This window comes from Corythoichthys intestinalis, chromosome 15, assembly GCF_030265065.1.
Source record: "Corythoichthys intestinalis isolate RoL2023-P3 chromosome 15, ASM3026506v1, whole genome shotgun sequence".
In the NCBI taxonomy this organism is placed as follows: Eukaryota; Metazoa; Chordata; class Actinopteri; order Syngnathiformes; family Syngnathidae; genus Corythoichthys; species Corythoichthys intestinalis.
The window spans coordinates 32,892,780-32,908,553 of record NC_080409.1 but is presented as its reverse complement, the minus strand read 5'-3'; the positions used below and the strand labels follow the sequence as shown (position 1 = coordinate 32,908,553).

Below are 15,774 nucleotides of genomic sequence, written 5' to 3'. Positions count from 1 at the left end.
ATTTGTGGTATTTGAACTATATCAATACTGATATTTATTGCTATTTGTTTATCTGACCAAAATGAATTGAATCAATCTGTATGAATTAATTGCCTATCTTTGGGATATAACCTCGAACAATTTTGTAGGTGTGCTCATCATAATTTCGAGCTGTTTTACAAGCATTTTATTTGTTACTGCAATCCCTGTAATCTAAGAAGACATTATTTTTTTATTTCTTTTGACTCAAAAGAGCATTACTCTTCCAATTAAAAAAAAAAAAAAAAAATTGCTAGCAGCAAGGATAAATCAAGGAAGAATGAGAGAGGTAAGCTAAGTAACCCACCTAGGCAACATAAACCACTTTCAGGTCACAATCTACCAGTTGAGAAACACTGATTAATTGTATAACAGTTACAGTGATACATCCCCATTTCTGTCCAGACAAAGTAGAGCAGAAGAGTGTAGTAAGAGGTGAAGGAGAGATAAAAGTGCATGAGCAGAGGTGAATTGACTATGAACAAGGTGTGTCCCAATTTTGATATTGAATACTGATGTCTGAAAAACAACAACAAAAAGTCACTTTTTTTTACAGAAACTTGTATTTTGGTTCGATTATACTGTATATAGTTTATAGCGCTATTTCTGACTTTTTACTATAGCTAAGTGCTAAAAATTTTTTTTTACTTTGCCCGCTCGCCAGTGCCCTGCTGTGCCCCAGTATTGACCCCAGTAATAGGTCTTTATTTATTTATTTATTTATTTTAAACCTGTCCTGTTCAGCTGTTTGACACAGAGAATGGAAGTCGAAGTGCCCGGTTGGTCTGAACAGTTTTAATGTTTCACATTGAGAGTATGACATACTCCCATTGTAATCATTCAGCATACCGCGTTTATTACGACAAAGCAGCGAACAGGAAGGGGTTATGGGGGAACAGAAGAAAAGAAGCACAAGAGAAAAAAGAAAAAAACAACACGAAATACATTGAACGTCTACACTAACTACTTATATGTTGGTGCTATCGACAGCTAGATGTATTTCCTGTTGACACCATGTGGGGGGGCTGTTGACCGGGGAAAGAGGGGGACGGGGGTGGGGGGGTCTTCAGCTAAGTGATTGAAAGGGGTAGAGTGTACACAAATCAGCTCTGTGATCTACAACCCAGTAATCGTGTGAATCCCTTGTGAGTGTAAGCCCGTTGGTGACCGACCCTACGCCGCCCCATCTCCACTCCTGGCACCGGGACCCCCCACCTGAGCGCGGCCTATCACATCCAGCTGCATGCGAGCCCCACCAAGTGTGCAACAGCCACGCTGACGAGCGGAGACACCACGCGGGCGCCAACCCAGGGCCACGGCCCCCACCCAGCCAGCCCCGAGAGGGAGCGTGGGTGCGGGGTGGTTCAGCGCAGCCCATCCCTCCTCCCGCAGCTCAGCAAAGGAACCATCACCCTCCCCCCGGGATCCAGGGTAGTCCCCCGGGCCACAAACCCCACGCCCTCTACCGCCCGCCCACCCGGCCCATGGGCTACAGCCGCAGCCCCCCAACCGGCACAGCACGTCACGGGACCCCCAGTGGCCCGCCAAGCCCATGGCAGGGCAGGGTCCCCCGCCAGAGCAGGCAACATCCAGCGGATACACCAACCCGGGTAATAGGTCTAGAGACGCCCCAGACCCTTTTCTTTCCAGCTATTTCTTCTGAATAAACAATGCAATATAAACAACCGAATTCTGAGTACACCAAACTCCTATGTGGTCCATTAAAAATGTTCAGCCTTTAAAGACACGCTGATTCCAATTTTCTGTGTTAAGCATCTGAAAACGCAAGGCCCGGGTAATAGTTCACCCTCCTACATTCTGATCTGAGCTGTACTTCAAAAGATTTCATTCAGTTCAGTCATTTTTAGTGGGACCTTTGTGAGCATTTGAGTCCATTTGTTGGCCCACCAGCACATAACGGTACAAATCAATGGGATAATCATCCCATAAATGGCCAAGCCTTCCCCTTCCCAACATGACTGGAATACCTTGGGAAGCTGCCAGGGAGCCCGGCACTTCTTCACATGACTTGACTCGCAACATCCAAGTGCTTGGAACTGCGGACGCAAGAAGAAGCTGTCGAGATAGCTTCCGAAGCAGATTTATGTAAAATTTTCAGCACTGGAAGCTATTTAGTGCAATGGAAACTGGAGCCTGTAGAGACAATAAGAATCAAAACAAGAACTTTATAAAATTCATTTTTATAATGCTGTTGCAAGCTTGTTTACAAGTACTATTGCATTCCTCACATATTTTTTGGAATATGTATGTATTCTTCTGTTCTCGTTCTATTTTTGCTTTTACATTATTATCAGATTAGTGGTGCCCTAAAATGCAAGTTTGTTGTTTTCAATCATCAGAGTTTTGCATTTAGTTTCATTGATTTGGGTGGATACACCGCCCTTTAGTGGCGACAGTGAATATGCCATAACTCATTTCACATGGCTGAATCCAGCTGCTCCCTGTTAAGACCAACATAAGGTAAGTTTTTGTTTGAGCTAATGTTTTTTTTTTATACATTCGTAATTTAGTTTATATTTTATATTTACCTGTTTTGTTTTGTTTTTGTCAAAAATATGTGTTTGAACCATTTGTTAAGCGCATTGTAAAAAACAAAACAAAAAAAACAGCATTTTATAGCTAGCGGACGTTTGCTATGTAAGTTGGCCGATTGTTCAATTGTTGTACTTCTATCCTCATTTATTTATTTATTTTTTATACCGTTTGAGGCTGAGCTCCGGTATTTTAATTTTTATGTTCCTTATCCGATTACTCGATTATTCGAACTAACTAGTTCATCGATTAATCAACTACTAAGATCATCGCTAGCTTCAGCCTTACTGTAAACGTATTTTCAAGTTCACTTTCTTGAGTTCAATCCATTACCTAATGCTTTTTTGTGTTCGGGTTTTAACATTTTGGTATTTTATCAAATCTTTGTTGCAGTATTTTTCTAACATTTCTATCTCATACTGATGTCACTGTATTTTTAATGTCTTCTGTATTTTTGTGAAAAATGTATACTAATTTCAAATATTATTTGAATGTAATACTTGAATCATTTTAAGATATGTTTTATAAAATATTTTTGTGTTTTTTTTTCTTAAAACATTTTTCTTAAACTTTTATAGTTTTGCCTGAATATTAGTGTCCGTAATTGGACATTTTTAAATTATTTAAATAATTCCCTAATACGTTTGTAATACTTTTTTCACTTTTTCCTAATAGACACACACACACACACACAGAGTAAAAAAGTGTGGCCCTGCCTTGCAACAAGCAGCAGAGTCTGTCTGTGACATCACTTTCCCAAACATTCATCTCATCCCCTTTGGAAGTTTGTCCATATATGGAAGAGCACTCTGACTCCTGCTCACTGGGGCTATCCCCGCCTCACCTCAGCGAGGAAAAGAAGACTGAAAAGGAGGAGGAGAAAGAGGAGGATGCGTTACCTTACAAGGCAGAGCGACCTGCACGTTTGGCTGACTTGACACTGACTCACCTTTGCTTCTCAAGGTTTGTCTCTGCGTATGCGTGTTATCACAATGTGTCAAAGGCACGCACATGAAAAAAGACGAGTGAAATAATACATTATGTTTGGACATATCTCATTTCAGAGCTTAACCCTGGCTTGGAATTTAAGGGATGACATTGACTTGCAATGCTAAACCCGGAGCAGATAAAGCACCATGAAATGACTCCGTAAGGTGTTTCTGATGTACAGTGGGGCAAATAAGTATTTAGTCAACCACTAACTGTGCAAGTTCTCCCACTTGAAAATATTAGAGGGGCCTGTAATTGTCAACATGGGTAAACCTCAACCATGAGAGACAGAATGTGGGGGGAAAAAAACAGAAAATCGCAGTTTGATTTTTAAAGAATTTATTCCTAAATCATGGTGGGAAATAAGTATTTGGTCAATACCAAAAGTTCATCTCAATACTTTGTTATGTACCCTTTGTTGGCAATAACGGAGGCCAAACGTTTTCTGTAACTCTTCACAACCTTTTCACACACTGTTGCTGGTATTTTGGCCCATTCCTCCATGCAGATCTCCTCTAGAGCAGTGATGTTTTGGGGCTGTCGTTGGGCAACACGGACTTTCAACTCCCTCCACAGATTTTCTATGGGGTTGAGATCTGGAGACTGGCTAGGCCACTCCAGGACCTTGAAATGCTTCTTACAAAGCCACTCCTTTGTTGCCCTGGCTGTGTGTTTGGGATCATTGTCATGCTGAAAGGCCCAGCCACGTCACATCTTCAATGCCCTTGCTGATGGAAGGAGATTTTCACTCAAAATCTCTCGATACATGGCCCCATTCATTCTTTGTTTTACACAGATCAGTCGTCCTGGTCCCTTTGCAGAAAAACAGCCCCAGAGCATGATGTTTCCACCCCCATGCTTCACAGTTGGTATGGTGTTCTTCGGATGCAATTCCGTTTTCTTTCTCCTCCAAACACGAGAACCTGTGTTTCTACCAAAAAGTTATATTTTGGTTTCATCTGACCATAACACATTCTCCCAGTCCTCTTCTGGATCATCCAAATGCTCTCTAGCGAACCGCAGACAGTCCTGGACGTGTATTGACTTCAGCAGGGGGACACGTCTGGCAGTGCAGGATTTGAGTCCCTGGCGGCGCATTGTGTTACTGATAGTAACCTTTTTTACTGTGGTCCCAGCTTTCTGTAGGTCATGCACTAGGTCCCCCCGTGTGGTTCTGGGATTTTTGCTCACCGTTCTTGTTAGAGTTTTGACGCCACGGGGTGAGATCTTGCATGGAGCCCCAGATCGAGGGAGATTATCAGTGGTCTTGTATGTCTTCCATTTTCTAATACCGTAATTGCTCCCACAGTTGATTTCTTTACACCAAGCGTTTTACCTATTGCAGATTCAGTCTTCCCAGCCCTCTGGTGTCCTTCGACAGCTCTTTGGTCTCGGCCATAGTGGAGTTTGGAGTGTGACTGACTGAGATTGTGGACAGGTGTCTTCTATACCGATAATGAGTTAAAACAGGTGCCATTGATACAGGTAACGAGTGGAGCCTCGTTAGACCTCGTTAGAAAAAGTTAGACCTCTTTGACAGACAGAAATCTTGCTTGTTTGTAGTTGACCAAATACTTATTTTCCACTCTAATTTGGAAATAAATTCTTTAAAAATCAAACTATGTGATTTTCTGTTTTTTTTTCTTTCTTCCACATTCTGTCTCTCATGTTTGAGGTTTACCCATGTTGACAATTACAGGCCTCTCTAATCTTTTGAAGTAGGAGAACTTGCACAATTGGTGGTTGACTAAATACTTATTTGCCCCACTGTACTTATAGCTGATACTGGAACATTCCTGACTTGCTGTTCCCTGACTGGGTGTGTTGATGTCAGCAGGGTACCTTAACACCTTGGCCCCAAATCTCACACAAGTGTACAAATAGTCAACTCTGGTAACCTTACCTTATTTCTCATTTAACGCATGGCGAGATATACTATGTAACAAATGTTACACTAGCAGGTAATCCACCAACAAAAGCATCATTGCATTAAAGAATGATTGAATTTCAAATGAAGGAAAGGGAATGTGTTTGTCATTGATGAATTGACTCTTTCTAATTGCTAATGCAGCACGGTGTTAGCCCCACCCAATGCTTTCGCAATGATATGAAACATATCGTACATGGCTGATATGATGGCTAGATTTACCAATCATGTCTTAACACTTTTTTGATTGACAGGCTGTCAGACAAAGTCATGTTCATCTACATCTTGTCGCTCTTTCCAATGTTCCGCTCCCTTCATTGCAAGCCTAATTTTTGAATATCGCTTGGGCAGTGTCTGAAGACCTAAATTGAAATCCCAAACAAGGCTGAAACACTCACTTGAAGCAGTGACTTGAATCTCAAATTTGGGCTTCAAACGTTGAATATAACCCTAACTTAAAACCCGAAACACAAATTAACGCGTTCGCCTTTGTTTGAAAGCTAGTTTGGCACCCTACACTTTTCTTGACACCCACAATGTGAAACTCCCAGTTTAGCTGTGTGTGTGTTTTTCTATCATATTACATTCTAGCCACTAATTTTTCATTTCATTTTTTTTTGATGGACTGCAAAATCAGCAGTGTGTCTAAATGCAACCCCACCAGGTGCTAAAATGAATCCTTATTTGATGTTAAATATCGACTCCCATGGTGGAATTAAAGGTACGATTTCACTTAAATTTTACCATTTGATAGAGTAAAATGGAACCCTTTTTGTTATATATATATATATTTAATTATTGTTATTATATAACTGTTGAATCCTTCTTCAGCAAAATTACCACATTACTATTTGAGGTGCTGTAAAAAAAAAAGAAAAAAAAAAAAAAAAAAGAAGAAGAAGCTAAAAAAAACTAATAAGCATTCGATAATACACATTTTTTTGGGTAAAACATCTCTTTAGATATAAACAATTACAATTTTAAAATGATTTTACAATATTGTACAATGTTCATCAACTACCTGCCTTTGGTTATCAATACAATATTCATGAATGTTCATCACAGTTAGAAGCTTTAAATGGTGGCACCCACACAACAAATTACTGGTTTTTGTGCATCACGATTTGCTGTATTTATGTATATTTGTTTGTCTGTATAAGTCATTGAACATTCCAGTGCATACAAAAGGCCAGTTTGACAAAATGTTTGATCCATTCCGTCCGTCTTCATTTCCAAGTGCAGTTCTTCACATAACACTGTGCTTCCTTCAAACTCAACAAAAAACAAACAAAATAAAAGAAGGGCGAGGCCTCGAAAGTGATTGCACTTGATGAGTTGTCTCCGAAGGCGTGGAGTCGAATTCCCTTTCACGCTGATACTTAGTTTTTTAACACGATTCGACTTTTTTACTCTTAAATTCAACCTCAACACCAGGATCCGTTTGAATCCATTGGAGTAAACATGAACTCACACAAAGTCAAGTTAACGCCTTGCTCCAGGGAAAAAAAACGATAAATCCAGATTTGAACTCTTGTGTTTCAGTTCACTAAAGCATTCTACAGTTGCCTTTGGTGTTCTGAAACAAAGTCCTCTCAACAACTGCAACACTTAACTTTTTATAGAGGACTCATTTAACTCATTGGCTGCCATCCATCCATCCATCCATCCATCCATCCATCCATCCATCCATCCATCCATCCATCCATCCATCCATCCATCCATCCATCCATCCATCCATCCATCAACAGTGCTGGTCAAAAGTATTGGCACCCCTGCAATTTTGTCAGATAATGTTCAATTTCTCCCAGAAAATGATTGCAATTACAAATGCTTTGGTAGTAATATATTCATTCATTTTGCTTGCAATGAAAAAAACACAAAAAAGAATGGGGAAAAAATTAAATCATTATCATTTTACACAAAACTCCAAAAATGGACCGGATAAAAGTATTGGCGCCCTTTGAAAAATCATGTGATGCTTCTGTAATTTATGTAATTAACAGCACCTGCTACTTACCTGTGGCACATAGCACGTGGTGGCAATAACGAAATCACACTTGTAGCCAGTTAAAATGGATTAAAGTTGACTCAACCTCTGTCCTGTGTCCTTGTGTGTACCACATTGAGCATAGAGAAAGGAAACAAAACCAAAGAACTGTCAGAGGACTTGAAAACCGAAATTGTGAGGAAGCATGGGCAATCTCAAGACAAGTCCATCTTAAAAGACCTGAATGTTCCTGTGTCTACTGTGTGCAGTGTCATCAATAAGTGTAAAGCCAACGGCACTGTGGCTAATCTCCCAAGATGTGGACGGAAAAGAAAAATGGACGAGAAATTTACTGTCCTACAGTCTGAGGCAACAGTGTCAACCCGTTCTATCCGTCAGCGTCTAAATGAAAAGGGACTCTATGGTAGGATACCCAGGAAGACCCCACTTCTGACCCAGAGACATAAAAAAGCCAGGCTGGAGTTTGCCAAAACTTACCTGAGAAAGCCAAAAAGGTTTTGGAGGAATGCTCTCTGGTCAGATGAGACGAAAGTAGAGCTTTTTGGGAAAAGGCATCAACATAAAGTTTACAGTCAAACATTGCAGAGGGTCCCTGATGTTTTGGGGTTGCTCTGCTTCCTCTGGCACTGGACTGCTTGACCGTGTGCATGGCATTATGAAGTCCAAACACTACCAACAAATTTTGCAGCATAATGTAGGGCCCAGTGTGAGGAAGCTGGGTCTCCCTCAGAGGTCATGGGTCTTCCAGCAGGACAATGACCCAAAACACACTCCAAAAAGCACTAGAAAATGGTTTGAGAGAAAGCACTGGAGACTTCTAAATTGGCCAGCAATCAGTTCAGAACTGAATCCCATAGAACACCTGTGGAGAGATCTGAAAATGGCAGTTTAGAGAAGGCACCCTTCAAATCTCAGAGACCTGGGGCAGTTAGCCAAGGAAGAAGAGCATTGTAAGAAATTCATTGATGGATACCGGAAGCGGTTGTTCGCAGTTTTTTTCGTCTAAAAGTCGTACTACCAAGTATTAGGCTGAGGGTGCCAATACTTTTGTTGGGCCCAGTTTTGGAGTTTTGTTTAAAATGGTAATGATTTTTTCCCCCCATTCTCTTTTGTGTTTTTTTCATTGCAAGAAAAATAAATGAAGATATTATTCCCAAAGCATTTGCAATTGCAATCATTTTCTGGGAGAAATTAAGCATTATCTGACAGAATTGCTGGGGTACCAATACTTTCGACCAGCAGTGTATCTATCTATCTAACTATCCATCTATAATTGAGACCTGGCATCCTCATCCCCTTTCTGGAAGTAATTGTTTTATTTTATTCATGATCAGTTCAAATTATAACTTGTGAATTCGACAATTACATATGTCTATATTATGCTTGAGTTGTTATTTGATCGAGGGGCAGAACTTAAGGGGGTGCGAATGCACCCAGGAGGCCCGGTTTGCGGGCGTAGAATGGGCATGGTTGGGCGAGAGCAGGGTCAAACAGAAAGGTAAGATGATATTTGTCCACTCGCACCCCCCCCTCCTGTCGGACAGTCCACTTGGGAGGTCCCATTTATGCTCATCGCACCTGTGCCCTGTTCACACTTCCGCCACTGATTTGATCTGTTTATGAATTAGATCAAAATCGACTTCAGACCTCTCACAACACCATCCTACGGAGCCCCCCGGGTGCCAGGGTAGAATTGTTTTTTTTAAATCATAGCCAATTTGTACCCACAGTTTACAAATCTGTACCCACAGTTTACTAAACTGTACCCACAGTTTAGCAATCTGTACCCACAGATTACTAAAACTGTACCCACAGTTTACCAATCTGTACCCACAGTTTATTAAACTGTACCCACAGTTTACTAATCTGCACCCACAGAATACTAAACTGTACCCACAGATTACTAAACTGTACCCACAGTTTACTAAACTGTACCCACAGATTACTAATCTGTACCCACAGTTTAGCAATGACCTGGAAACTGTAGTCACCAATGTTTGGCGGGGACTCCAAACGCCGAGGGACCAACCGAGCAAGCACCTGCACCTTTTGCCCTCGACAAACAAAGAGGTTTTAAAAGGTAACTATGGCACATTTTCTTTGGTAGCCGTCTACATTTTCAGGTGTCATCAATCAATATGGCATGTTGTGTGTTAGTAGCCGCTAATGCGGCTACTAAAAATAGCTAACTGACAAATGAACACTACTTGAATTAAGCACGCACGGACATGACAGCAGCACAGAAAACGTGCAAAAACAACATGCCATTTTGACTGATGACACCTTAAAGACGCCTACCAAAGAAAACGTGCAATAGTTACCTTTTAAAACCCCTTTGTTCGCTGAGGGCAAATGGTGCAGATGCTTGCTCGGTCGGTCCCTCGGCGTTTGGACTCGGAGTCCCCGCCAAACATTGGTGACTACTGTTTCCGGGTCATTGCTAAACTGTGGGTACAGATTAGTAAACTGTGGGCACAGTTTAGTAATCTGTGGGCACAGTTTAGTAATCTGTGGGTACAGTTTAGTAAACTGTGGGTACAGATTAGTAATCTGTGGGTGCAGATTAGTAATCTGTGGGTGCAGATTAGTAAACTGTGGGTACAGATTACTAAACTGTACCCACAGATTAGTAAACTGTGGGTACAGATTAGCTATGATTTTTTTATTTTTTCTATCCTGGCACCCGGGGGGCTCCGTACTATACAGCAGTAAGAGTTGAAAAAGTCTGATCAGAACTGTATACATATAGTGATCCCCTGCTAATTCGCGCTTCAAACTTCGTGTGCTCAGTCCATCGCAGATTTTTTTTCAATTAAAAAAATAAAGACAGTATTTTATTTCAAAATGTTAAGATATATGCATGCATACAAGTACAAATTATTGTTTTATTTTATATATACAGTATCTCAGTATATCATAATGATAATGACACTTGCAGTGAAACTGCAACCATCTATTAAAATATACCAAATATACCATAAAATATATCATACACCAGGGGTGTCCAAACTTTTTGCAAAGGGGGCCAGATTTGGTGTGGTAAAAATGTGGGGGGGCCGACCTTGGCTGACGAACTTTACGTAGAACAATATATTTAAGCAAAATTTAGCAAGCCATTCAGTGTGTCACATTTGCTTTATTATTTTTTTTATGAATAATTTCAACAATCTCGCAACTAGCCTTTGCGGCGTTCTCTTTCGACTCTCGGGCTCTTGCAAAATACAACTGCTGTGAGATTAAACTAGCTTTAGGTTGCTTCAATTTCTCGCTGCGTATCTTCCCTGTAATCTTGTCATACATGTCAGCGTGTCTTGTTTGGTAATATCGCCTCACATTGAAATCTTTAAAAACAGCGACTGTCTCTTTGCAAATGAGGCAAGACACAGTTGTTGCGTATTTTAGTGAAGAAATAGTCCAATTTCCACCTATCCTTGAAGTGTCGGCCGTCACAGTCAACTTTTTTTTGTTGATTGTCGCCATTTTAGAAAATTGGAAGTAGAGGGTCACATGGAGTAATGTTGCTTAGCCCTTAAATACCTGCAACATGAAACAATTATCAAAGAATCCCAAAATTTGAAAAATAAGGTCCTAATGAAACCTTTTTTTCAAATTTGTGAAAAGAAAAGTCAGAATAAATATGTGTAATAAGCGCTCTAATATCTATAACCCATGCTAAATCATGTTTTTTTCTTATGGAACCTGCAGATGCATGTGTTGACTTGCATCTATCTTTTTTTTTTTTTTTTTTTTCAAAAAAGAAATGTCAAAATTCTAAATTAGTCTGAACATAAGGAAATTTTAGGTTTATCAAATGTGATACATTTGGCAATAAAGGGTTAAAGTGCTGCTGCCTTTTAGTAGGTAAATGAGGAGCAGCCTTTCGTGTGTAAGCTACTTCATATGCTGGTTGCAGTACTGTTTACCAATTTATTAAGTCTGTGTGCGGGCCAGATGTTATTGATTTTATGACAGAGGCTGGCGGCCGGATAAAATTTGACCACGGGCCGCATTTGGTCCCTGGGCCGGACTTTGGACATGCCTGCCATACACCATATGTATACTGTATAAGGGCTTATTTTGTGTTTGTTTTTTTCATTTTTTTAAATTATACTTTAGGGAAAAAGGGGAAAACATGTGTTATACGTACTGTATCTCTTTGCAATGATGTTAAATTTGAATAGGTACATTGAATACGCCCCCCCCCACATAAAAAAAAAAAGTAAATAAACTCCACCTTCGCGGATTTTCCATTTTCGCGGGGCAGAGGGTGGTTTGGTCCCCCCCCCATTAACCGCGAAAAAAAGAGGGATCACTGTGCCAAATTTTAATCTTGTGGGTGGCCAACCCGACTCAAAATATGATGTCCATGTATGCGCACGCCAGTTCTTTATAGTGTTAACCTACTCAAAATAGTCACTTGCCCCATAAAGGGTTAAATCACTCCTGTTCGGCTAATTAGCCTAAAGTCGCCTGTCAATCACACTTGGGAGTCAAGATTGGGCGGGGCATGAGTTGAAAGCCTTATGGACGACAGCCGCGTCGACCAATTGGCGTGGAGAGAGGGCGGACTCGCATCTCCGTTGCGTCCAATCAAATTCCCCCTCTGCAGCTATCGATTCGATTCGTCTGTCGCAAAGTTTCTATCTCCCTCGTTCTCTCTCCTCTCTCTCTCTCTCTTTTTTTTTTTTTTTTTTTTTTTTAAAGTCGACCTGCCTCGTATGAAGCCTCCCTCGGGGGAACCTCTGCGCCGAGGTACAGGAGTTACGCAAAGAGAGAGAGGGAGCGAGACAGAAAGAGAGAGAGGGGGAAGCCAAAGGCGGACCGTCGAATCTTGAGGAGGAGGAGAAGAAGCGGGCTGAGGAGAGGCAGCCGGCGGACACACGCACACACACGGGGGAAGAAAAGCCGAGGCAGACGCTGTTTGGCGCTCATCTCACGCTATGGATCCTTACGACGGAGAGCAGATGTACATGCAGCAGGAGGACGACTGGGACAGGGACCTGCTGCTGGACCCCGCCTGGGAGAAGCAACAGCGAAAGGTGAGGAGATCTTACTGCCTCATTTCCGGGTTTACAAGCACACGCCCGCCAAACTCACCCTTCTTCTTCACTTAGACTTAAAACCCTATTTTGACACCCTAACACTGGCTCGAAACCGCAATTTCAAGCAATCAGACCAGGTTTGACACCCCAATTTGGAACCGTAACCCTGTCGTGAAAGCCAATATTTGACGTCAACCCACAATTTGAAACCCTAATCTTGGTTTTCAACACTTATGTTGGTGTACTCATCTCCAATTTTTAAGTAGTAATTTTAAGAATAATATTTAATTGATTTTTAAAAATTTTTTATTTGGGCTCCAATGCAATAATTTCAAATCTTTTGCTTCCAATCCTAACTTGATCTTGAAGCCCAAATCAAGTCTAAAATTGTATACAAAACCTTGGCTTTAGAGCCCAATTTGAAACCCGAACACTTGCTTAAATCCCTGACAATTCGCTCTGAGACATTTTAAAGCCTAAAATTGCCTCGGGACACTAATTTAAAAACCCTTAAGCAGGCATGAAACAATAACTCAAAGCCCTTGTTTCAATACTGAATGCATGTGTGAAACCGTAAAACAAGTTTGAAAGTAACTTTGCCTTCACACGCCTGTCTGAAAATTTGACACTGACTTGAAACCCTAATTACAAACCTTAGCCCTGGCTTCAAATCCTAACTGGAAACTGTCGTAATTTCAAAGTCTTTAGAATTTCAAAAGTGCCATGTACACCTGCTGTTAGTCACATCCTGTGCTCATACATTACAACAGTGATTCAAGTAGCAGCTTGACAAAATTTCCCCAAAATGACATTGTCAAAATGCTGGGTGTTGTGGCTTTTTGAACCGGAGTACAATACACCCAGAATTTTGAAAATTATAATTTATGGAGAAACCTACGGAAGGCAGAGGTTATGCATTCGGTTCCGTATGTCTGTATGTTTATGTTCAGATAACTCAAGAATTACTAACACCAAACCTGCATGATATATTTGTATTGTGAAACGGAAGAGGTGATGGCATTTGGGCTAATGAGGTTAAAGGTCACAGAGGTCAGAAAAGGAATTTCGCGATAACTTGATAACTGGTCAGCCTATTTAACTCAAATTTGCTGTTTAGGTGATACAGTGAGATGAGAGAGTGATGACATTTTGGAGCATCAGGGCAAAGGTTGAGCGGCTACTCTACCAAATATGGCGATGCTTTGAATTTGGCTGCTTAGGCGGTGGTCTGGTTTCTCAGAGTGCCCCTCGCTTTTGTTGAGGAATGAAAACCCTTTTGTAAGAGTTCTTTGTATCGGCCATTAAAATTTTGTTAAAACCACAAAATAACCTGATCCCCCCAACATATCTGCTATTTAATATTTACTCGGGAACTGTTTTTTCCAATCATCTGAAAAATTTCAATTGAAAATATCCACCAATTGGCTTGTAGGGGCTAAAATTTATGAATTGTGACTTTTCAACCATGGAGTACTTCATGTGCTTTAGTAATCAGTATTTGTTGTGAGGTGTTTTAGAGGCATCTATTTTCCTTATTTTGTGTGGTTTTTTTTTTTTTTTTTTTTTTAATAGTCTGCTAAAATAGTAGCCACTAAAGACGGGAAGTGTATTTAACTTGATGAATTCAATACTTAAAATTAGAGCTGCAGCTGTTGATGATAAATTAATTATTAATCGATGAACAAGTTAGTTCGAATAATCGAGTAATCGGATTAACATAAAAAAATTAAAAACGGTAACTGAAACAGTATTAAAAAAAAAAAAAAAAAAAGGATCGATGTACAACAAAAGAACAATTGGCTAACTTACATAGCAAAAGTCCGCAAGCTTAAATGCTATAAAATACTATTAATTAACTATTATAATATATATATATAATTTTTTTTTTTAAACAATGCTCTTAACAAATGGTTCGGACACATATTCCCACAAAAATTGGCTAATTACATTTTTAATCTAAATTACTATTGCATTAAAAAAACTAGCTCAAACAAAAACCTAGCTTATGTTGGTCTTTACAGGGAGCAGCTGGATTTGGCCATGTAAAATGAGGCAGAATAGAGGGCAGTGTATCAACTCAAATCAATAAAACTAGATGCAAACACTTTCAAAACAAACCATTACAACAGCTCTTTAATTAAACGAATACTTGAAGCAGCAAAATTTAATTCACTATTTTTTTCTAATCGAATACTCAAATTAGTTGATTAGTCGTTGCGGCACTACTTAAAATTTGATGTTGTAAGTTACTAAAGTCTGGGATAACATAATACAGTTGACATAAGAATGTAATTAATTTCACTTTTTGGTGTGACGATTTGAACATTTTAACATGATGAATCAACCAAATTTCAACATTTTAACATTTTAATTTGTTATTGGTGACATTAGTATACTTTGTTTTGCCGAGTGCAGAAGTTAAATTTATTAGGGGTGTAATGACACATCGTTCTGGATTAATGCTTGCATTGGTGCTTGTATCGATTCGAATCGAATCGCGGCAGACTTTATAAAGTTGGAAAATATCGCATCGGCGTCTAAAGAATCATTAGTATATCATCATAAAACTGGTCATTTACGCCTCTAAAATTCATTACGTTTTAACATTACAATTTATCATTTTAATCAATAAACGCCATCACAAAAATGGCTGTGCTCGTAAACGGTGACATTTTATGTGTTTATGCATTATTTTCTCTAGTCGCAGAGGTCTAAGAAATGTGTCATTTGCATACTTAAATAATGTGAGCAACCTATTTTCGCATCAAGGTCATTCATCACTAGGTGTTGCCTTCCTATTTGAGTACTGTATTTTCTGGACTATAAATCACACTTTTTCCATAGTTTGGCTGGGGCTGCGACTCTGGTGCAACTTATGTTTTTTTTTCCCACTCTGACAGCCATGTGATTGCTTTGTTGTGTTGTCTAGGCTATAGTTATCCGAAAAAACTTAACATTTAATGTTAACAGATGCGCTATTTAGCTTGTTGTTTTAAATGCATAATGTTTGGTCTTGGTTTCTGGTAAATTAGAAAATTACCCCCAAAAACTACAACTTATACTGTCAATACGACCTAAAAAAAATTTTCCCTCTTCATTGTGCATTCTTTTGCGGGTGCAAGTTATAGTCCAAAAAATACAGTAAAGTTTTTGTCCCAAAATATTTAGATTTAAGTGGCATTTAAAGTTCGTTCATTCACCTTTTGCGGGTGTTAATATTATTGACGAGCATTAGA

The 15,774-nt window shown here is 39.8% G+C and overlaps 1 protein-coding gene across 5 annotated transcripts in view; it reads left to right on the top strand.

Annotated features, from left to right (window-relative positions):
• The first annotated feature begins 12,165 nt into the window (after positions 1 to 12,165).
• Positions 12,166 to 15,774, top strand: part of actn1 (actinin, alpha 1) — a 104,762-nt gene continuing 101,153 nt past the window's right edge. For 2 of the 5 annotated variants that reach the window (XM_057860355.1, XM_057860352.1), the window contains exon 1: positions 12,168 to 12,535. In XM_057860355.1, coding sequence (XP_057716338.1) covers positions 12,437 to 12,535 — 99 coding nt within the window. In that variant the 5' untranslated portion in view covers positions 12,168 to 12,436. Of the gene's footprint in view, positions 12,536 to 15,774 lie in introns of all 5 variants that reach the window. The other 3 variants (XM_057860353.1, XM_057860356.1, XM_057860354.1) reach the window with 3 other exon arrangements.